Below are 21,069 nucleotides of genomic sequence, written 5' to 3' on the forward strand. Positions count from 1 at the left end.
CTGTGATGTACAATCGCCAACACATCCAGCCTCTTCATTTTTTCCCACTGGAGGCTGGGCAATAATCTTTAATTACTCGGGTATCGGCTGATATCTGCCTGTTCTCTGATCTTTCTCCTTGGTGATTCTTTCCCTCTTCTCATCGTTTCATGTGATCGGCGAGCTTTACACCGTTGCTTTCTCTCCTCTCCTCTCCTCTCTGATCCCACATTCTTAATTCTTCCCTCCCCCACTGTTTCGTGGTCTGCGCTGGTACGCTTAGAACTCCTATCAGAATAATTAGGATCTCTTGGGATCTCTTTTGTCTCCCCTCCCCCACTATCGTGCCAACAGGCACGGAGCAACCGTGACTCCCCAACAACATTCCCCTCAGAATCCCATCAGGTCAACCACAACGGAGCATGCGATTGGGTTGACGGACGCCTCTTCAACATGGGGGTCAACACCCGCAGACCGATGCTTCCCGCCCCCACAGAATCCATCATCGATACGGGGGATAGCGCAACGGGCACAGATCTGGCAACTGACATTTCTCGCCGCACAGACAAAACGTCGTACTCTATCCCAGACGACGGTAGCCCCATCACTGTCCCCACTCGGCGACAGCGGGACCGCGACGAGAAACTGTCTCGTTCTCACCACGATTCTCATACCTCATTACTCATCGAGTATTTCGAGGGCGGGAAAGGCACCAGCGGAATTGTCTCCCGTCCCTCCGTGCGAGTACGTGTGACACCTTCGTCGGCGAGGAAATCGAGAGACAGGAAAGATCATTTCCAAATTACCGAAACAAGCGGCAGCCACAGCCACAAGCCCTCGTACACACACCGAATATCTCTACCAACGCCATCCGATCAAAAACAAATAGAGTCGGGCCCGGCGGATGATCAAAGCGTTGACTCCGATTCAGCTGAGGAGGACAGTCCACTATCATCACGTCGCGAGGGTGTCGATATCGAATTTGTGAACCGCGGAGACAGCGAGATGTCTACCCTTTCGCAAGATACCCGCTATATGCCCACCACATCCGAAGTCTCGTCTATGCCGCCGGAAAGCATGATCAACGCCTCGTCGACAGGCCCCAGGCGGAAACGCAGCCAGAGTCTGGAGCGTGGCTCGCCCCATGAAGAGAAGGGTTTGCTTAAGACCCCCCACCGACAGAGAAGTCGAAGTTTGAGCACGGAGCGGATTGCCCATCGCGTGGCAGAAAAACTCGCCGAATCGCCGCAAGAGGCTTCGAGCGGCAGGCATAGAAGCAAAGGCGGCATGGATTACCTCGACGCTGAACCAAGATTATCCCGTCGCCGAAGGCACAAGTATGCGGACGAAGATATGATCAGTGCAGAATCGAGTCTTCTCAGCGGATCTGCAGTCTCTTCGAACCTCAGGTCCGATCAGTATTCGGTTCGCTCTGGTGCATCCAAGTCGTCTATCAACAACCCAAAGTTGCTTGAGACGGTCGAGGATGCAATCAGGAGACTCATCCTACCAGAGTTGAAGGAGCTCAAGAAGGACCAGAAAGTTATGACCAACAAGAGCAAATTCGAGCATGACATGGCGACACCTCACTCGTCCGGCACTAGCTCCAGAGATGAGCTGGGCCGGCGGCTTTCTAAACACGCCAGTGCACCAGATATCATAAAGCCCAAGGTTGTCCTGAACATGAACAGCAAAGATGAGGGCATTGTTCTTTCCCCCGAAGTCGTTCCACAAAACAAGGAACGCAAATCAAGCAAAAGCAGTGAAACTTCCGAAATGGCCGTGAGATGGGCCAATCGACCCGACTTCACCGAACAAGATAAGATCCGACGTCAGAGGAGCAGGGGTCTTCGCGATGCCCATGCCGCTGCACGGGTTGGCTCTGCTCTTACGGCAGCTTCTTTAAAACATCACGACTCCAATTCCAGTCTGGGTAAGAAGGAGCAGCGCCGCAATAGTGGCTCTCGGAAGAGTGGCTCCCGTAAGAGCACAGAGAGTATGAACTACAACGAAACCGAACTTGTCTTCCAGAAGCACAATGTCGCCCCCATGCCAATGCACAGCGAGATGGATTCCGAGTTGACTAGAAATTCTTTACTCTCCGAACGCACGGCAAGTCCCACTTCCGAGACGAGAGGCTCTTACTTCGATGTGGCACGTGGATCGCCGAGGCAGGCTGTATCGCCAGCTTCTCGCACTCCCACCCGAAACTCTGTTGACTCGCGTTACGGGCTTGGAATGCGCCACGGCAACCAGTCGCACCATAACATTTCAGTACACAGTGCCTCGGATCGAGACCTGCATGGCAGAAGTCAATCTCCTGGAACTGATGGTGGTAACTGGACAATTGCGGCTGCCGCTGCAGCGAATCTTCTTGACGCTGCTCACCCTGGACATGACCAAACAGAAGACGACTACTATAATGAAGCTTCTGACCGTGGATTAAGCCCCATTCAGAGCATCGGGAGTGATCTCACTGAGACTCACCATGGCCATTATCCGGTCCACGATGAGCATGCTGATGAAAAGCACGAGATTGAGTCTCGACTGTCCATTGAGTCTTTGTCATCGGCCCCAAGTACAAACTTGGCGAGATCAACCCGCCTCGGCACCAGTGATAAAAGTCAGAGCGGGATTTTCAAGGACAACCCCGGCCTCGGATACGAACATTCGCGCCAGGGGTCTCAAGACCGTGACTACTATGGCTACGATCAGGACAGCAGACGCACTGTCGGAGATCAAGACAGCGAAGTTGATTTCATGGACAAGGTCAAAGAAGGCCAGCGTGTGACAACCGGAATTGCTGCTAATCCTAAGTTCATCCATCCAATTGCCGTCGAATCCGCAGTTGCTTCATTGATGGATCCTTCTGTCCTTGAGTCTCAGCTTTCCTCCGCAAATCGGTCGCAAACAGATCTAGGCCCACGACCAGGTAGCCGGAGTCCTGAAAAGCCTGCAAACGAAGGCTACCGCGGAAGCCCTTTGAAGCAACGTCAGGATGCTTCCACTGCCGATGAAACCTCGTTCCCGCGACGCATGGGTGCTACATCGCCTCCTCAGAGCGTCGCCCAGTCCTTTGACGAAATGGACGAATCGGTTATGATGCCTGCCGATGACACGCGTGACGTGGAAAGCCCTCTTGCGGATGCTGAAAGCCAACAATCGGAGTCGGAAATCAATACCAATCCGTCCATCATCCAGGGCCCCATTGGCGGTGTGGCTCAGGGTGATCATTGGAGATATAACTCACGATCTCCCCCAGTAGAACACTACTACGACACCCAGATTGGTGGGTCTAAGGGTCTGAATGCCGAACAACAAATAGGGCTTGATGCAGAATACTACCAGACTGCCCAGAATATCTTTGGCGGCGATGATTACTCTTCCCACTCTGCGGACGTGCAACCGCGGCCATTGTTCGGTACTCCACCTGGTGCCAAGGATGAAGGCTATGTTTCGGCTGCCAATCCCATGTCTCCCAGCATCGGGACCTCGAAACAGGGTAGTCGAGGACTCGCAGGTGCAGATGCCGCTGGAATGGGTAGTTTCGACAGCCCTGCTGGGGCAGATGATTCGTTTGGCTCTGGTAATGAACGTCACTTCAGTGGCTATTCTCACGGGGTTGGCTCGCCTCTCTATGACGGTGCCACTGGTCGAGGCATCGAACGAATTCAGTCCCAAGACATTGTGGCTCTCATGGACCATCTGACTGTTCGTGACGCCCAGCGGAATGCCAGAGATACCGAAATTCTGGTTACTCTAGTTCGAAGTGCCGCTGAAATGCGCACCTCCTTCGAGCAGATGAAGAGGTTCATTGCCGAACAGGATGATCTGATCATGGATACCAGCGACAGAGGACATGAGAGGACTCACAAGGCGCTTGGTGGCCCCCGTCCACTGCCCTCCAGTGCTTCTCGGAACCGACAGCTGAATACAGCTGATGAAGAAGACAAGCGGAAGAACATTTTCAAGCGTGCGCTCAAGGGATTGAGTCTCAAGTCGGGAAATGATTTGGCTAAGATCGAAGGCATGCTTGAGCAGCTACTTGGCGAAGTTGAGGCCTTGCGGTCCGGACAAGATGGATTGAGCGTTCGTGGTGGCACCCGAATGGGAAGCATGGAGCTGACCGGGTATGAAATTCCCGGTCAAAACGGTGCTCCTATCGAGACGAGCCGCTCTCCATATGGCTCCAGCTCTTCTCACCCGGCGAATGAACAGCACAGAGATTCAGATCAGCGAGTCAGCACTGTCCATGAAGTCGACGAAGACCTCGAGCTTGACGATCGTGATCAGTTCCTGACCTCGCACCTCCCTGTTCGTGACGCTGCTCGTCACGAGCGGTCTGGCTCACTGCCACTTGACACGCCTCCTCGCAAGCCGGTGGCTACCTCAGCGAACAGCACTGAGACCACCCCCAAGGCCGACAAGGCCCGCAAGCACAAGTCCAGCAGCTCTTCCATTTTCCCCAAGTTCTCCCGCTGGTCCAAGTCCACTGCCACCTCTATGGGGGACAACATTCGCAACAGCATCCAGCCTTCCCGCAAAGACCGTCCGCACTCTGACCAGTCACGATCAGGATCCGATCTCGCCCCCCTTGGTGCCTACAAGGCCGACTACTATGACCCCCAGGGAGATGACCGAATCCGATCCACTTATACCCTGGACGATGAACATGACGAGAACAGACCTCCATCCCCATTAGTGCCTTCCCAAGTATCCGAGATACCCAAGTACCGCGGCCATCGAGGAAGCCTCGAGCTCCAGCACCCCCAACCTCGCCAAGGCCCAACTGGCCGCTACCAGTCCCGCCTCGAGACCGAAGCCCAGACCTACGCCAGCCCCGTCTCTCCCACCGGCTCAGACCAATGGGAATCCAACCCCAGCCTCTCCGCAGCCAATCCCGCCCAACCCCGCAACAGCGGCGTCAGCGGCAACGCCCGTCTATCCCCCATCTCCGACGCAGGCTACTCGGAGACCAGCTCACGAAACACCGGCCCACCCCGTCCTCCCAAAGTCAAGGACGATGGCCCTCTCATTCCCGAGCGTCCACCCAAAGTACCAGAAGACGAAGAACATTCCTACACCACCGACCGCGTCGTTTCCAGAGTATGTAACCCACTCCCATCCCAACCACCCACCCCCTAACAACCCCCAGAGCTCCGCCATCCGTTCCCCTCCCACCCGCAAGCCAACAGGCCCGCGCCCCCTCACCTCCGGCGGCACCTACAGCCCCAGCAACCCCAAGCGAACCCGTTACCGAGGCAGTCCCGCGCAAATCGATTATGACGATGACCAATATTGAGACCTGCACTGTGATACCCCTGGGTTAATGTTTTCGTTTCTCGCCCTCTAGCGTATTTTTTTTCTTTTCTTTTTTACGACATTCACGACCGGCTGGAACCCTGCCCAGTTTTGCTTCCCGACTCTACGAGAAATGTGTGTGTATTTAACAATGTCTACAAGATTTGCCTGCTTATATCACAGTTCGGGGGAAGTTATGTCTTCTCTCCGTTCTGTGTTTTCTTTTTTTTTCTTTATGCGCTTGCCTTTAGGGCTTGCAGCTCCCGGGCATTCGAGGTTGTTCCTCTTTGTAGCTTTGTAGAGAGCGTGGCAGAAAACAGGTGATTGATTCTAATTCCGAGATGTGAAATGCTAGTATTAGGACTGTGCGTCGTGTCAAATACAGGCGAATCCACACAAGAGCCTTGATAGAGCCTGCTGCGGGGTGTGTATATCAAGTAGACAGATAGGGAGGGTTTGTGGCCGCATGCATGTACATGGCGAATTTCCCTGCAACTTAGGTACGGCGGTGATGTGGTGAAGTATAGAATTTATTGAATGACAAGAATGACAGACCTGATCTTCGGTAATGGATATAATGCATAGTAAGAATCCCAAGCACAACGATGACTCCAACCTCATGCTTCAAACAAAAGCAACAAGGCAGACCCAAATTCCCAAACAGTCAAAAGAGCAGAGCTCCCAGTATTCACCACGAGACAAATCCTAGACTCCATTCAAAGAAACGAGCTTGCAGTCCTCACAAGTATATCATCTCCACAACCCATGCCAATAGAACTTCTCTTACCCCCCGAGCTTAGTAGTCCGAGAAAGGCCGAACAGAGGTAGTTCCCCTCCCCCTAACAGCATAAGCAGTAGCAAGAGAGCTATAATCCAGCGAATCACTAACAGGGAACTTCCCAGGATAACTCTCGATCGAATGATACTTGCGAGAGCGATTCATCTGTACAGTATCGACATCAACGACAGGATCATTCTTCGCACCGAACGAGACAGCCTGCTGCGCCTTAATTGCAGATTCCGGTCCAGGATCACTGAAATGATCACCCGCACGCGCCACAGATATCGGCGCAGTCTTCGGCACAGGGAAAGGCACGTTCTCGATAAATCCCGGCTCTGGGGTTGACACTGGTGCTTGAATGACTAGCTCTGGCTCGTGGCGTACATCATGCCGTTCCTCGGGTGAGCCGTCCAGATTCCGCGATACCATGTTCAGCGGCTGGCGGAAGATCGCTTTCGCAGAACTGGCGATTGTTGAGATGCTGCCTCGAGTGCTGGATCTGATTCTATGCACGGTATCATAGATGGATGAGCTGTCTCGGTGTGCTAGGCTAGCCATTTGAGTGATGTTCTCTTGCAGGTTGAGTATGGGGGATTGCTGTTCATCGGAGGAATCGGAGTCATGCTGTGCCTGTGTTGGCCAGATAGGGATGTCTCGAGAACTAGGACCTGGGAGTACAGTGCATATGTTGGTGTCTTGGTTCAAGAGGCCGTTTCCTGAGGCAAGTTGCCATGGCCGCTCTGTTGCTGTTGCGGAATTGTAGACCGGGAGCGGGGCGATGCCGAGGATGGCAGTTGTGACTCTTGTTTCTATGCGCACAATGGTATTGTTGAAGGGGGGGAACTCCCTTCGTGAGTTTCGCAATGGCAATGCGAGGTACGAAGCTGCGTAGAGGAGTTGCAGGTATAGAAGCGTAATGATCAGGCGGATTGTCTTTGGGAGGGATATGGGGAAGACGCCCGGGGCAGGCATGAAGGGTTTTTGATCCATGATGGATTGGAGAGAGTGAAAGAAGAGGAATTAGCTGATCCTGGAGACCGCATTTTGGGGACCGAAGTGATATCCCAAACAAGGAAGGCACGAAGGAACCAGGGCTCCTTCCGTATAGATCTCCCGGCTCCACTTGCCAACTCCGCCTCCTCAACGCTCGTCGCTCATGTTCAACGCCGTCGTTAGACACTCGACTCAGCACATCATGTCTGCTGCGTGCAAGCAACTTCGTCCGCGGAAGTTCGCATCCCTCGATCCCGCGCAAATCTCCAATGCCCCTCCTTTGAAGGGCATTGTGTTTGATGTCGATGGAACTCTGTGGTGAGTCATCTTATCTCGTTCTCCCGTAGTTATATGAGTGACGCGCTCTGTTTCCCTCTGTATTTTAATTGCAGCATATGTGGGCTTTTTGCCCTGCATCCGGGCCTGTTGCGAGTGGTATTGATGCCGTCGTTGAAAGTGGGATGATTAAGGCACCAACCTGGTATTCAGGCAGCAACACAAAGGCTACTTTCCTATTTGGGCAGAGCATATCTTGTGTCTCGGCAGTGTGAATCTGCCTATGACAATCTTCCCATGACCACCGGAGGATAATCCCTGAATGTGATGGCTTCATGTCCGCTTGGTGACCTACAGGTGAACAGTGCATATTGCTGCATGGGTTTCTCGTTTGCTATCAATTTCCTGTCTATCCCTCCTTGATTTTTGCTTGCCTACCTCAAGAATAGAGGCCATTTACAGTGTTGAATATGCTTGATGTTTCCCCCCGCTTTGATCTGGTCTTCAATATGAAAATGCCTCAGCCCTGCTAACCATGACCAGCCTACCACAGCACCACATGTTCAGAGAAATGAGGTATATACTCCTGACTGTACCCCCGATATCCTCTGGAAACCAACCTAACTCCCATTATAGAGAAGCCCTAGGAATCGACCGCTCCATCGATATCCTCGAGCACATCCGCCAGCTCCCAGCAAGCGAGCGCCCCGCGGCCGTATCCAAAGTACAAGCCGTAGAGCGACGAGCCATGATAGACCAGCAACCCCAGCCAGGTCTTCTCCAACTAATGGAATACCTCAAAACTCGTGGCCTCCAGCGGGCTCTCTGCACACGAAACTTCGAGTACGTATCAACAAACAATTCTTCAATTCAAGCCACTTATTCAATTCTGGCTACCTACAAACAATGCTAACATACAGATTTCTGCGTCTTGCAGAGCACCGGTCCAGAACCTGCTTGACAATCATCTCAATGGCCATGTCTTCCTGCCAATCATCACTCGGGATACCCCCAATCTCCTGCCCAAGCCTGATCCCGCCGGTATTCTGCATATCGCGAGTGAATGGGGGCTGCCGAATGCCGAGAATCTGATCATGGTGGGTGATAGTATTGATGATATGACCGCTGGCCATATGGCGGGTGCGGCAACGGTGTTGCTGGTGAATGAGAAAAATGTGCATCTGAAGGAACACCCGCATACGGATCTTTGTGTTACCCGGCTGGATGATTTGATCGTCATTCTTGAGAATGGATTTGTTGGGGAAAGAGGGAATGATGAGACTGTCGAGTGATGGATGTTATTCCCAGGCGTGGTGTCATTTGAAGTCAGGACCTAAATGCCTCCCTTGGGTTGGGAGGAACGCAAAACAATCTGCCGAAGGAGGGTATGTGCCATGTAAAGAGAACTCTGTAGCCCAAAATCAAATGTCGGAAATGCCGTCTTGCCTTTCAATCGTAGATACGTGCTCGGTCAAGTTTGAGGGGGAATATGGAACCAGTGTTATTTCTTATGTACATGACTACCTAGGTAGTCTTCGCTGAGGTGGGCAATGCTCATATTCACGTTAGATAGAAAGACTTTCACCATCCTCTGCCTCTGCCACCGCCACGTGGTCCGCGCGATGGGCCGCCGCGTTGGGATCCACGGCCACGGCCGATGCCTCTTGACGGAGGAGGACCTCGGGGGAGTGGAGGGGGTGAGCGTGAGCGGTTGTTGTTTCCGGCGAACGGTGGACGACCATGGGAAGGCTTTCTGGACTGCGAGTCACCGCGTTTGGCGCCAAGTCCACTTGAAAACTTAATATTGCCGCGAATATTGCCACGGGGCTGAGGGATGGGACGTCCCCGTCCGCGGGATACACGAGACATCATGTCATCCTCGTCTGGAGATGGAGATCTGACACGGTAATTGTTACGGTTGTTGCCGCGGGAAGGAGGACCAGGACGTCCTCGTCCTGGGGACGAAGGTCGGGTCCATTCTCTGTCTCTTCCTCGGCCTGCTGGACCATGCGGCGGAGCAACGGTATTGAGGTTCGTGATCATGTCCGGGTCGATGTTTTTCAAGGTGAATGATGATGATGTGAATGGTAAACGCCTACTAGTCACTTCACAGTCTCCAATAAGATGCTTTGAGCTGCTGCAGTTGGCACAAGAGATGGATACGGTGACTTGTTCGGAATGCAGATCCCTGACTGGGAACTTCCATAGATGATCACATTGAGATTCCAGGTGTGGTTCGTTGCAGTAGTCGCAAGGTACTTCGGTTGCGAAATTGCGTAGCTTTGAGGGACATCCTGGTTCGTCATGACCGCGCTCACGGCATTTTTGGCATCGTCGCCAGTCAGGGCAAGTACTGCTTTGGTGCTGATTCCAAGCACCACAGTGTTCACACTAACAGTCAAAGGTTAGTAAGACGATTTTGAGCGAATGTGAAGATAGACCATACCTCTTTCGCTGGGCAGACTTCAGCCAAGTGCCCCTCGCATTGACACTCGAGGCAAGAGATGGGGAGTTTGAGATCGATATCATGGATGTCACGGTCAAAGTACACATACTTGGCCAGGATCTCAAGGTCCTGCTGACTGAGGTCCACTAAAGATGTGGGCGCATTTGGATACTTGCTTGAGAAAAGCCGGAACGCCTCCTCTTTTGACCCAGGACCGGTCGGGTGTGAATTGGCCTTGCTGAGTCCATGCTTGTGAGCCAGATCGGCAGGGCTATAATCATCAGCGGCATCTGCTCCCATCTTGTCCCCGATGTTCAATAAGATAGAGTCATCGGCCTCTGAGCCAAGGGAGTCTGAGTCGGATGATTCACTCTTGGAGTCGATTTCCCCATCTTCCAGCTCATCTTCTCCTTGCGTTTGGTCCTCCTTCTGAATTTCAATGTTTTCTGAAGGCTTTTCTGAAGGCTTATCTTCACCACTGGCTGACGAGACGGACCCGCTGCGACTCCGCCAATATTTGTCATTCACTGCTTCAAATTGGGCGACTTTCTCGCTTGTTGGTGCCGCTCTCTTTCCAAGCGTTGTGCGCACTGCAGCTTTCCGACCTTGATTCCAGCTAATAGCAGGCGCAGTGCTGCCGGCATGTGGGTTTGCGGCCGCGATATCGGAGTTGGTATCGGAATCGGAATCTTCACCTGAGTCCGAACTAGACCCAGAGCTAGATGTGCTATCTGGATCTATCGGCAGGGCATTGGCAGTAAAAGCTCCACCTCGAGGAACAAAATCTTTGAGATCGGACTCGTTTTTATTTCTGTTTCTGCGTTGTCTCTTGGCCGGGCGCGAGTTGCTATCGTGCGATGTGGAACGCGATGTGGAACGCGGGTTTGATCGAGTGCGCGGTGCGCCCACCAAAGCCGTGCGCGAATCGGCTTCTTCGTCTGATGAATTTGCCATGACAATGATCAGACAGATCGGATAGGTACCACAGAAAAGAAGAGAGGAAGAATAGTCGAATGGGATACTTTGGAGGGACCGAACATGAGAATTTGGGTTGCCCAAATTTCACGGCAGACTATAGCAACCCTTCGCGCACTTTGGAGCTTGAGGCCGTATGTCGTACACCGCCCTCATCAGGTACTAGATCATTCCCAGGTTATCCCCGGGACTTTTAGGGGTGGAGCAGTTCGTTGGAGGCTATCTTCGTGGCATCCAGAAATTGTATACAGGAGCAAATACCTACCAAAACTCTCAAAACACAGGGAAATCCTCGAACTGTTTCTATCATACAAGCAAACGGTAATGTGCCGTGACTATGGGGTGGGAAAGGCAAGAACTGTTACGGAGTAGATTGCCCGTCCTTAGGGTTTCAGCTAAGCCAATAGATCAGTTGGTTAGTGTCTACCGAGTCTAGACCTACGCTTCCAAATCCCATTGAGGTTGTCACTCGATATGATCTACCCGAGACTCCAGGCAAAGCAGATCTAGATCTACGCCAAGAGTGGGGTTGCTGCATCTTGTCCCATCGGAGATCATGGTGATGTACTATGTAGGACATACATTGAGAGCCTCTATCATTGGCTATATAGGCCTGTCGTTGATGATCCTATAGTCTGCAGTTCAACGTCTTTTTCCGGCCCCGTTAATCGAGACACTGACTTCATGGCCAGTACGATCACCAGGTTACTACGAATTTCACTCACTATATGATCTGGATCACAAGTGGTCCTCCTGTGGTAGGTAAGGATCCTTGCAAATATAGCAGTAGCCTAATGGTTTTGATGGGGGTTCTTCTGCCTTCGTGGTCAATAGCTCAGAGCTTATAGTGGCTTGGCTCCTCAGAGTGGAAAGGTGTTCAGTGGTAGTCTGCTGTCTATTTTGTTCACACAATAGGCTACATGCTGATGACAGTGAGCCCCTCTGCAAGAAATGCTTTAGCAACCTTGTGAATCCAACCACTACCACCGGAACAATATTTGATGACTCAATATTGACGGTCTCAGGTTGCAACACTTCAAAAAGAATCCACTTGGGTACCTCTTATGTTTTGGTTGTGACAGGTTCCCATGCGCATTTCTCGCTTCCAAACAGATGGCTAGCCTGAGCAAGAGGACTGCCTAATCATGGTACGAGGAAACACCAACTATATTGAGCATGTGAGCCTCCTTGTGGGCGGGTCATCGGCTGCCAATACTTTTGATCGCTTTTGGCTTGTCAACATCGTACCACACGGGGTTGGACCTACACGGGTCATTCAGACGGCAACCAAGATCTTGCTAATTTGAAAGGGATACTCCGTATGGACTCCAAAAATACTGGAAGGGTAGGCCATTGCGTGTGATGGCACTGCCTTGACTTCCCAATTGGGGTATTGGTCCATATCCACTTTTGCTCGCTAGACCGGTGTCGAGGTTTTCTCTGTCCCCCAGAGGATGCAGTGTGCAGAAAGCCATTTACTTGAGTGTGTGGGAGTGCGTATGCCTGCTACCTGACATATCATCTCTTCTGATTTTTTGCATGCATCAATCTTTGCTGCACACCAACAATGGTTTTGTCGGTTTTCGAACGGCCGACATGGACAAATTCTACCAGGAGGTCTTGTGATATGTCAATCAGACCACAAAGTAAGCACCTTCTCAAAGCCAAGGTGTCTTCAGGAGTCATAGGTTTGGAGTCATAGGCCAAGCTTACTGTGGCTAAGTCACTGCTCCGTATGCACTGGCTGATTCTGTAGGCATCCATGGATGTCCCGGAACTATTTGCCCCATAGGACAAGGAAAATATCCAAAACAATCATGATCTTTGAAGGGAAAAAAAAAAAAGTCCGGCAAATCAAAGTAGTCAAACACCAACATAGCAAGCTTCCCCCTTAACGACCAGATAAAGGAGGTATAGTGCTTCCGGGCCAGATTCCGCACATGCATCGCAGATTGGTGCATTCGCGTTTAATTGCTAGACCAATCTAGAAGGCGAATATATTACGACAAGCAATCTAATTATAGCTCAACTCTCCCAAGAGGAAAAAATAGAAAAAAATAGCAGCAAAGAAGGAAAATAGAGTGTCAAACATGAATCAGAGAGCTCTTCCGCACCCCGTGACCGCAGGCCGATCCGACCGGCAAACTCCAGTCTGGGCCGTGCCACCTCATCCCCACGCTCCTTTTCTCCTCCTCTCCTTCTCTTCAACATATTCTCTGTGATTTTGGAAAAACAACCGTCAAGCTGGCGTCTGACAATTCCAAAACGTCTTCCCTGTTGGCCCCCCGTGGCATCTCCTTCCCTCCGGATGTCGACACAGGGCCGCATCGGTTATCTCCAAGCAGCATGAGCCAAAAACAAGGTCGACGGAGGCGGTCCAGCAGTTTGATCTACCAGGAGCCAGCTGAATCTATTGAGCGCTCAAGTGATCAGTCCGCACTGCCGAATTTGAATGCAAACTGGGTCAATGCTAAGGGTGAGTGACAAAAGCTGATCTTAAAGAGACCACGCATTCCACAAATGATACAGCAAAGAACTGACAGCTCAATCTTCATTGGATTTAGGTGCCTGGACTATTCACTTTGTCTGTATTGCCGTCCTCAAGATCTTCTACGACATCATCCCGGGCGTCTCGCAGGAAACCTCATGGACCCTCACCAACATCAGCTACATGTTCGGATCCTTCCTCATGTTCCACTGGGTGCGGGGCATTCCCTTCGAGTTCAACGCTGGTGCCTACGACAATCTCAACATGTGGGAGCAAATCGACAATGGCGACCAGTACACGCCCGCTAAGAAGTTCCTGCTCTGCGTTCCTATCGTGCTCTTCCTCCTCAGCACTCACTACACCCACTTCGACCTGACTCATTTCACTATCAACTTCATGGCCACATTGGGGGTGGTTATCCCCAAGCTACCTTTCGTATGTTCTCTCTTTCTCCGCAAAATCAGCGTGATGAAATATCCGTACTGACTTTTCTTCGGCAGTCGCATCGGTTGCGAATAGGTCTCTTCTCCGATATACCCGAGGAGTCATAATGACTCTCATTAATCTTTCTTTTTTGTTCTCCAATTACTATCCACGTTGGCGTCTTCACAGCCTTGATATTCCAACCTTCCTCGCCTCCCCTTCCTTTTCTCTATAAAAGGCCTTTGCATCGCGAAATTGATTAGCGGGGATTCGAGCCGTTGGTATCGCACATCCTGTTTCTTTTTCCGTCGGCAAATATGAAGACGCAGAATCCACTGCGAACCACTCCACAGTCCCATCTTTTTTTTCGATCTGCCCTTGGCAGCTTGTCCATGTCTAGATTCCCAAGTATCCAAGCCGTGCATCTTTGTTAACCCTGCAAGCTTATGCTTTCTCGGCCCTCCTGAAGCCTTGGACCGTGTGATGTAAGGGATTATAAGGTTCTGTGATGAATGCACAAAGAAGCAAGTGTGTAAATAGGGCTTCGATCGGTAATGCAAGTCAATCTCTTGGCTGGGGCCCATGCGGGGATCTATTGCATCATCGTATGAAGCAACCCGAATCCTAGAGTCCACAGTCTATAAGTTTCAGCTCTCGATCTTTCAGGCCCTCGGAGGGTGTAGAATAAAAGAAATATAACTCGAACTACAATATTAGTCACTGTTAGTGACCGACAATGCAACAAAAACACCCAGGTACAACATAGAGGGACCGGAAGCATACCTAGATACGCCTCTAACATGGTAGATATATCCATGGATGTATGAGCTGCAACGAACATCCGATCTCGCTATACCTCATATTTTTAAATAACCTTGCGCGATCTGCGTTCGACTTATTCCGTATATTCTCCGTCAATTCTGCAGGTTTGGAGTGGCCAATTTCATTGTATAGAATATGCATTTTCTGCCTTTATTGGAAACAAAGAAGTTCAATCTTTTAATAGTAGTTCGAGATGTCTTCCCTTGAATAGAGAATCGTCTCAACTTCCTTTGGGGTGATTGAAATATCTTTCTTATTCTGAAGAATGTCCTATCAGATCGCCCCCTCGACGCGCCCAAGCCGCGACTGCTTATCGATAAGCGCGTGATTGCGATCCAAAATGTTTCCCAAGTTTCTCATCGACTACTTTTTCAAATCACCCAGTATTGCCATGGCGATCATTGACGAGGTACCATCTCGGCCATTAGTACCTCTCCAATGGGAGTTGGCTCGGCAGACGGAGATTTTCCTTGAAGATGGCCTCTGTATGTTCCTGATCCCTGTGCGTTCGAACACGTCCAAGAGAAGCTACTAACCTGCGCTTCTTCAACCAGTCCCTCAAGCGTACAGTCTTCTTGCCAATGTACTCGCGTCGGGTACTATCTCAGGATCCAAAATTGTGATTCCCCAGCCGCAGCATCTGGCTGTCGCAGCCACGATGCTTGTGCACCCGAGGACCACCACGCGCGCCGAGTCTGGATACGAAAAAGAAGCTGCGAATTCAGCTCTGCGGGTCCTTCGACTAGCAAATTCTCTAGTTGGGCCGATGGATGGAAAGTTCAATATCGCGTTCGAATTCAAGCACTTTGAGATGTCGCGCCAGGGCAGACGGCGTTTGGACAGTCCGACGCTGGCTGAACCTGTCGACCCGGATAAGAAACCCCTGAACACGAGATATAGCCAAAGCTCGTCACTCTGGACGCGTGCGGAAGACTTCTGGCACGCTGTGGGCTGGGCTTTCAACTGTTCAGTGCTTCATCCGGCGCGGTGGGAGCGCTGGCAGGTATGGCTGCAATACATGTGCAACGTGCTCGAGGATGACTGGAAGGAGCGCGAGAAGATATATCTCGAGCTAAAACAAAAACGCAAAGCAACTGAGGAGATATTGGAGACCCCGGTCCCACAGGACGATGACCCGCCACCGAGAATAGGCAAAGGACGAAAGCCTAAAGTTCAGATAGACGAGGACTTGTGGGTATTCCGAGAAAGCCTGATTTTCGGTTACATTGTGTCGAACACCACGCCTGGACGGGACCGCCGAATCATGCGGGCAATTTTTGCCAATGGCAAGTCAAGCCTTGGCGAGTTCAAGGAGGTTTTCAACGACGAACTGAGAATCCCTGTGCCTGACCAAGATTCGCATAATACCAAGAAAAGGGCAGGCGGAGTTAACCTTGAGAAGGATGAATATGGTGACTATTTGGACAACTCAGAGGAGGAGTTCGAGACTGGTGCAAGTACGAGCTCAGTATCCCCTTCAGCCAAGGGGATCAAGGGTAATCTGCCACGGCGAACCAAGCGCACCCGACGAGGGACTCGAAACGCAATGGGCGATGCCAGTGAACCCGTCAAAGTATCCGAGGCAGGCCAGACACCTTCCCACGATGACAGTGGACTCTCTTCCTTCGGCGGCTATACCTCACTTGCCCTCCGCCAACAACTGCTGAGCATCCTCTCCAGCGTCTCCGTAAGACTGCCTCGGGAATTTACGCCCCTCGACGACCTCTACCACACATTCGTCGAGAACATCCGTGATCTTCCACTCCCCATCTTCCAACACTTCGTCACTCCTTCCAACCTCCCGCACTTTCTGCCCGAGGCACATTCGACTCTCTGTGAGCTCTTACTCTATGTTATGCGCGAGAGCTCTGCACCGAGCTCCAATAACGACTATCTCACCCAAGTGAAACTGGAGAAGTGCTTCCTCCCTTACGCGGGAGCCACGCCGAGCGTCATCAACAATGCGAAGATCTCGATTCTGCTAGAGGCGTTGATGACACTGCTCCACAGGAGCAAACTGCTATACGTGACGAACTCGCTCAAGACCGCCGTTCAGGCTGGAATTGCTCGTCGCGAGAAGTCTTGTCGCGATCGGGACTCGGTGGAGTGGATTTACCTGCACGAGAGCGGGCTCAGGATGCAGTTTATGGTAGATTATATTCTACCATGAACCCCGTTCTATGAGGACTGGGAAGATTGGAGGATGTGATGATTTTATGATAATGATACTTAATGTTTGAGTTTTTGAGCGTTATAGCATTTAGATGCATCTCGCTTCTTGGGTTATATTTTCCCGTTTTGAATTTGTCTGCTATGCGAAGTATAAGGCCTGTGTACTTTACAGGGAATCTGAGTCGACTAAAAAGCACATAAATTGCTTAGTCCGGATCCTGATGGTTGAAATAGCGGTCTTTTTTGCTTCCAGTACCTTTGGTTTTCTAGATTCAACCAGTTATCAACCTAAGTCAGTGCCTTATCCGCATTTGTCTTCTCTATCGGAGCGAGATTTCGCTAAGCACCCTATTTCAGTCCCTATCGTTAAGCCATCTATCCGAGTTCTTGTGAACGGAAGCTATTGCCAACCGGGTGATTAAGCATACGACGAGATAACAATACCATGCACATACGAGGCTTGGGAGTCAAGATCTTTATCGTCAGATCACTGACGTTGGCTATGGATTTGAATTCGCCTGAGACGGCATATGGCACTTCATGGCCGATGTCAGCAACTGAGTACTGTGGGAAAATCCTGACATGCATGGCCCCGGTTCTATAGATGTGGATGTGGATGTGGATCAGTTATTTTTTGAACTCGACGGTGGAATTCCCCTAACTAAATCTATGATGGACAATAGTCTAGAAAAGGTATGGTTGAGTAGCTGCTATCCACAACCACTTCATATCAAACACAAAGCAAAGGCACCGCATGGGAATCATAGAATAAAAACAATAGAACGAGTCACCAATGTAGAAATATGATGATAGCCATCCACAATGGCAGGGTAAATGGGGTTAAAAAGGAGGTAGGTAGAAGAGGAGTAATAGACGAAGGCAAAGGAAGAAACATAGGAACACTCCGTAAACAGACAAAACAGCACAGCTCGCAAGCCGAAAAGCTCAACAGCTTACCGCGGCGGCCGGGGGCCAATAATCTGGCGCCTAGCACCACCAATACCAAGGCCAACTCCACCACGGTTCTGGTTGTCACCGCCCATGTAGCCATACTGGTGGACATCCCAGGTCTGACCGGGTCCCGAGCCTTGAGTACCGTCGCGTGCTGCAGCCTGCGTCTGCTTCTGGTTCTCCTCCCACTCCTGTTGGCGGGCGCGTTCGCGCTCCATTTCTCGTTCCAGCAGGGACTTTGAAGCCCATCCGCCGGCCTTGGTCTTCTGCTGCGAAGCTTCGCGGCGACTGTTCTCAGCGTCGACCTCGGAGGTCGTGGTGTAGTCCTGGAAGCGGTGGGAGGCTGGGGCTGGAGATGCAGGCGCGGGGTTTGAGGCGAGGAAGTTGTCCACGCGAGTTTCGCGGCTCCGATTGGTGTTATATGCTAATGGGTCTGGAAGTGGCCGGGGTGTTGCAGGTAGGTCCCTGGGAGGAAGTGCTGGCTGTGCGGAGAAAGATGCTGGCTTTGGCTCCGGCAGTGGGCGAGAGGGTGGTAGTGGTGCTTGCTCGATGGGTTTGGGCTCCTCTACCTCGGCCGTAGCTGGCATGTCCTGGTTATTTTGCCACTCTGTGCGAAGAAGTCGCCGTTCCTGTTCAAGAGAAGAGAGATCGTAGCTAGGCTTGGGAGGCACCGGTTGAGGGCGACTTTGGCTGCGAGGCTCAGGTTGATCTCCGGTATTTCGGGTCTGGACTTCCTGACGTTCGGTCTCGTACAGGCGCTCCCGTTCCTTTGCCAGCTGGAGCTCGCGCTCGAGCTCTTTGATGCGGCGGCTTTCGGGCGTTTCCTCGGGCGATTTCGCTCCGCTGGTGGCATCACTAATCTGGGAGTTGGAGGCCTGGTACTGACTCAGGAACTGACCGTTGAGACGAGTATCGTTGAGACTGCGCCTTTTTTGTCGTTCCTGCTCGAATCGCTCTTCGGCTTCCTTCTCTTCTGTCATACGGCGCTGCTCCTCCGCTTCCCACTGGCGCTTTTCCTCATCCCAGAGTTTTTTTTCTGCTTCTACTCTGAGGCGCTCCTTTTCTCTCACACGAGCAGTCTCTTCCTCCCATCGGCGCTCCTCTTCTAATTTTGCCTGAGCCTCTTCTTCTTGCATCTTTCGCTGGTGAGCCCGATCTGCTTCTTCCTTCGCTGCATTTTCCTGGCGGATGCGCTCTTCCTCTTCGCGCCTACGCTTCTCTTTCTCCGCCAGACTGGGCACAGCAGGGCCGGGGGTGGTGATCTGCCGGCGAGCGCCAAATGCAACCCCCTGATTCCCTTGGCTAGCTCCGCCCATGTATCCATATTGATGAATATTCCAAGCTGGCGTGGTGTCCTGCTCATCACCCCTATTGGCCCAAGTGCTGTATGATCCAGAAGGCTTCGCGGGGCTGTCTGATCGAGAGTGAAGCGTAGACCGCGCATCGGTGGCATTGCTAGAGGAGCGGTTCGACCGGGGTGTATACACGCCAGTGCTTGAAGATCCCGTCGCATTCGGGCTCACTACACCGCGCTTACTCTGCGGACCAACAGTACGAGGGAACTTGTTCGGCGCAAGAGTATTAGCGCGACGACTGAAGGCCGCTAGACACTGGAGGACTTGCGCCGGATCCTTCGCTTCGTAGAGATCAACTGTCAGGAAGACATCATGAGGGGGAAGATTGAGGGGTGCCATCTGGCATGCGCGTAGGAAATGCGAGATGTTCTCCATCTGTACGAACGGCGCCGACAACTGCTTATACTTCACGCCCGGTGACACAGCGAGGTTTACCAACCTAGTGATTAAAGGAGTCAGCCATGGGTCCATACCAGTTCAATCGTAATATAGAAGCACAAACGCCACTTACTTGCACAGCGCGATACCATCTTTTAGGCCATCGAGCAAATCCGGCGATGCCAGTTTCTCATGCAGCACCTCCTCAATCCAGTCGCGCACCTCTGCGGCTGCCTGCGGGGTATAGCGGGCCAGGCGCATGTTGCGCAGGTCCTTGTCCAACGAAGTCACCGAAGCCATGATGAGTGTCGAGTGATTCTTGTTCAGGGGCTGGAAGATGAACAGTTATTGCCACCTGGCAATGTATCCCTTTAAGGGTGCCTAATCGGCCCTAGTAGTGGCGGGTATTGGGTAGCAGAGGGGGTGTTCCGTGATGCAATTGGCAATGACAAGGGAAACAAATTACCGCCAGAGCCAGAAGTATAGGAGATTGCTAACAAAGTCGAAAAAAATCGAGAAAAAAAGGGGAGAAAGAAGCCGAGAGGTGAAAAGGTAAGGAATGGAATGCCCGGGCTGTTTATTCCCGATGACGTTCCTGATAGTCTGGCCCGCTTCAAATTGACCTCCACTCTCTATTCTTTGCACAGCCTCAGCAATGGTCAACAGTCTCTGGTTCAAATGGAAAAAGCTTCGCCTGCCCTGGCGGAAGTCCTTCCTGGTTGGTTAGTATCTGATGCTTTTGTTCCTTCTCGCGAGTGCGGCGCCTGCAGTCCCGCTAACCATCTTGTTCTAGGTGAGGACCTCGCCGGAAATACCTTCTGGGAGTTCAAGGATGTGATGAACGCATCTCGGTTCCGACGCATTGTTCGATTCGATCCTAAAACCCATTTCAGTGACGTTCAAGTGACACGTGAGTTCTGTCGTCTGCAGGGAAGATGCAGGCTCGGCGTGGACCGCACCTCCTCTATCCCGGGGCAAACATAGGGGAATGACTCGATTGAGCCTCTAGCTAACGTCGTCTTTCATTATAGCACAATGGCATCAATGGCTACGACATGTTCGTCAACACCCCCCGAGTCTTGAGGAGCAGCGGCAGGATCTTGTCCGTCAGGCGCAAATCAAACAACTCGCCCGACTCGCCGACGAACGCTGGGCCAGCAAGGCCTCCTTCCTCGATAAGCCCAAGACTCACCAGCCGGTACCACCAATTCAAGCCAATGAAGCAGGTCTAAATCCGCCCTCTGTCAACGCTGCCCCCGCACAACAAGCACCGGTGTCCCCCAATACAGCGCCGAAGGCAAATCCTGCTCCCGCCGAGCCAAAGACACAAAAAGAGAACCCATGGGCCAAGGCTAACACGACCAATCCGGGAGAGGAGTGGCAGCCTGATGCGTGGTCTCCTAGTTCCAAGCGGTGAAGGTGAAGGTCAAATTGGGATCCTCACCTCGCAGGGCTATCAAAACTTCCGCAAAAGAGTCATAAGCCGGAAGGCAAAGGCAGTCCTCCGCATTTCCGGTCATCAGCAAATACTAATTGCACGAGATTGCGCTTATGTGGCCATGAGGCTATCGCATGTCAAGGAATCTTTCCTGTCACTTGTCAGATGAGGGCGAAGATCATGGCTGGAGTCGAACGTGTCCAAATATAACCTGGAAGCCAACTTTATTTGGCCTCTCCATTGTGGAATAATCAGTGACTTTAAAATAGCGTCTAGACATAAAGCGCCGAT

General features: G+C 51.7%; 8 protein-coding genes across 8 annotated transcripts; 5 read left to right on the forward strand and 3 right to left on the reverse strand.

Moving 5' to 3' along the window:
- Positions 1 to 432: 432 nt before the first annotated feature.
- N7457_007354 (uncharacterized protein) lies at positions 433 to 5,281 on the forward strand (the record flags this gene model as incomplete). Its single annotated transcript, XM_057178397.1, has 2 exons — positions 433 to 5,085; positions 5,135 to 5,281. The coding sequence occupies 2 exons, from the start codon at positions 433 to 435 to the stop codon at positions 5,279 to 5,281; spliced, it is 4,800 nt and encodes a 1,599-aa protein (XP_057030141.1).
- Positions 5,282 to 6,076: 795 nt separating this feature from the next.
- Positions 6,077 to 7,051, reverse strand: N7457_007355 (uncharacterized protein; the record flags this gene model as incomplete). Its single annotated transcript, XM_057178398.1, has 1 exon — positions 6,077 to 7,051. The coding sequence occupies one exon, from the start codon at positions 7,049 to 7,051 to the stop codon at positions 6,077 to 6,079; it is 975 nt and encodes a 324-aa protein (XP_057030142.1).
- Positions 7,052 to 7,217: 166 nt separating this feature from the next.
- Positions 7,218 to 8,622, forward strand: N7457_007356 (putative haloacid dehalogenase-like hydrolase; the record flags this gene model as incomplete). Its single annotated transcript, XM_057178399.1, has 4 exons — positions 7,218 to 7,372; positions 7,874 to 7,906; positions 7,967 to 8,173; positions 8,268 to 8,622. The coding sequence occupies 4 exons, from the start codon at positions 7,218 to 7,220 to the stop codon at positions 8,620 to 8,622; spliced, it is 750 nt and encodes a 249-aa protein (XP_057030143.1).
- Positions 8,623 to 8,911: 289 nt separating this feature from the next.
- Positions 8,912 to 10,730, reverse strand: N7457_007357 (zinc knuckle domain protein; the record flags this gene model as incomplete). The annotated part of the gene is given in 3 exon segments (XM_057178400.1): positions 8,912 to 9,425; positions 9,437 to 9,721; positions 9,886 to 10,730. 3 exon segments carry the CDS (start codon positions 10,728 to 10,730, stop codon positions 8,912 to 8,914), a joined length of 1,644 nt encoding a protein of 547 aa, XP_057030144.1.
- A 2,367-nt stretch (positions 10,731 to 13,097) lies between these two features.
- On the forward strand, positions 13,098 to 13,790 carry N7457_007358 (ORMDL family protein; the record flags this gene model as incomplete). The annotated part of the gene is made up of 3 exons (XM_057178401.1): positions 13,098 to 13,227; positions 13,316 to 13,674; positions 13,740 to 13,790. The coding sequence occupies 3 exons, from the start codon at positions 13,098 to 13,100 to the stop codon at positions 13,788 to 13,790; spliced, it is 540 nt and encodes a 179-aa protein (XP_057030145.1).
- Positions 13,791 to 14,824: 1,034 nt separating this feature from the next.
- N7457_007359 (uncharacterized protein) lies at positions 14,825 to 16,654 on the forward strand (the record flags this gene model as incomplete). The annotated part of the gene is made up of 2 exons (XM_057178402.1): positions 14,825 to 14,969; positions 15,039 to 16,654. The coding sequence occupies 2 exons, from the start codon at positions 14,825 to 14,827 to the stop codon at positions 16,652 to 16,654; spliced, it is 1,761 nt and encodes a 586-aa protein (XP_057030146.1).
- A 955-nt stretch (positions 16,655 to 17,609) lies between these two features.
- On the reverse strand, positions 17,610 to 19,640 carry N7457_007360 (calponin homology domain protein; the record flags this gene model as incomplete). The annotated part of the gene is made up of 2 exons (XM_057178403.1): positions 17,610 to 19,401; positions 19,474 to 19,640. 2 exons carry the CDS (start codon positions 19,638 to 19,640, stop codon positions 17,610 to 17,612), a joined length of 1,959 nt encoding a protein of 652 aa, XP_057030147.1.
- Positions 19,641 to 19,995: 355 nt separating this feature from the next.
- On the forward strand, positions 19,996 to 20,757 carry N7457_007361 (uncharacterized protein; the record flags this gene model as incomplete). Its single annotated transcript, XM_057178404.1, has 3 exons — positions 19,996 to 20,062; positions 20,134 to 20,250; positions 20,372 to 20,757. 3 exons carry the CDS (start codon positions 19,996 to 19,998, stop codon positions 20,755 to 20,757), a joined length of 570 nt encoding a protein of 189 aa, XP_057030148.1.
- Between the last annotated feature and the right edge of the window lie 312 nt (positions 20,758 to 21,069).

This window comes from Penicillium paradoxum (genome assembly GCF_028828445.1).
Source record: "Penicillium paradoxum strain IBT 22861 chromosome Unknown utg000006l_segment0_segment0, whole genome shotgun sequence".
Taxonomy (NCBI): Eukaryota; Fungi; Ascomycota; class Eurotiomycetes; order Eurotiales; family Aspergillaceae; genus Penicillium; species Penicillium paradoxum.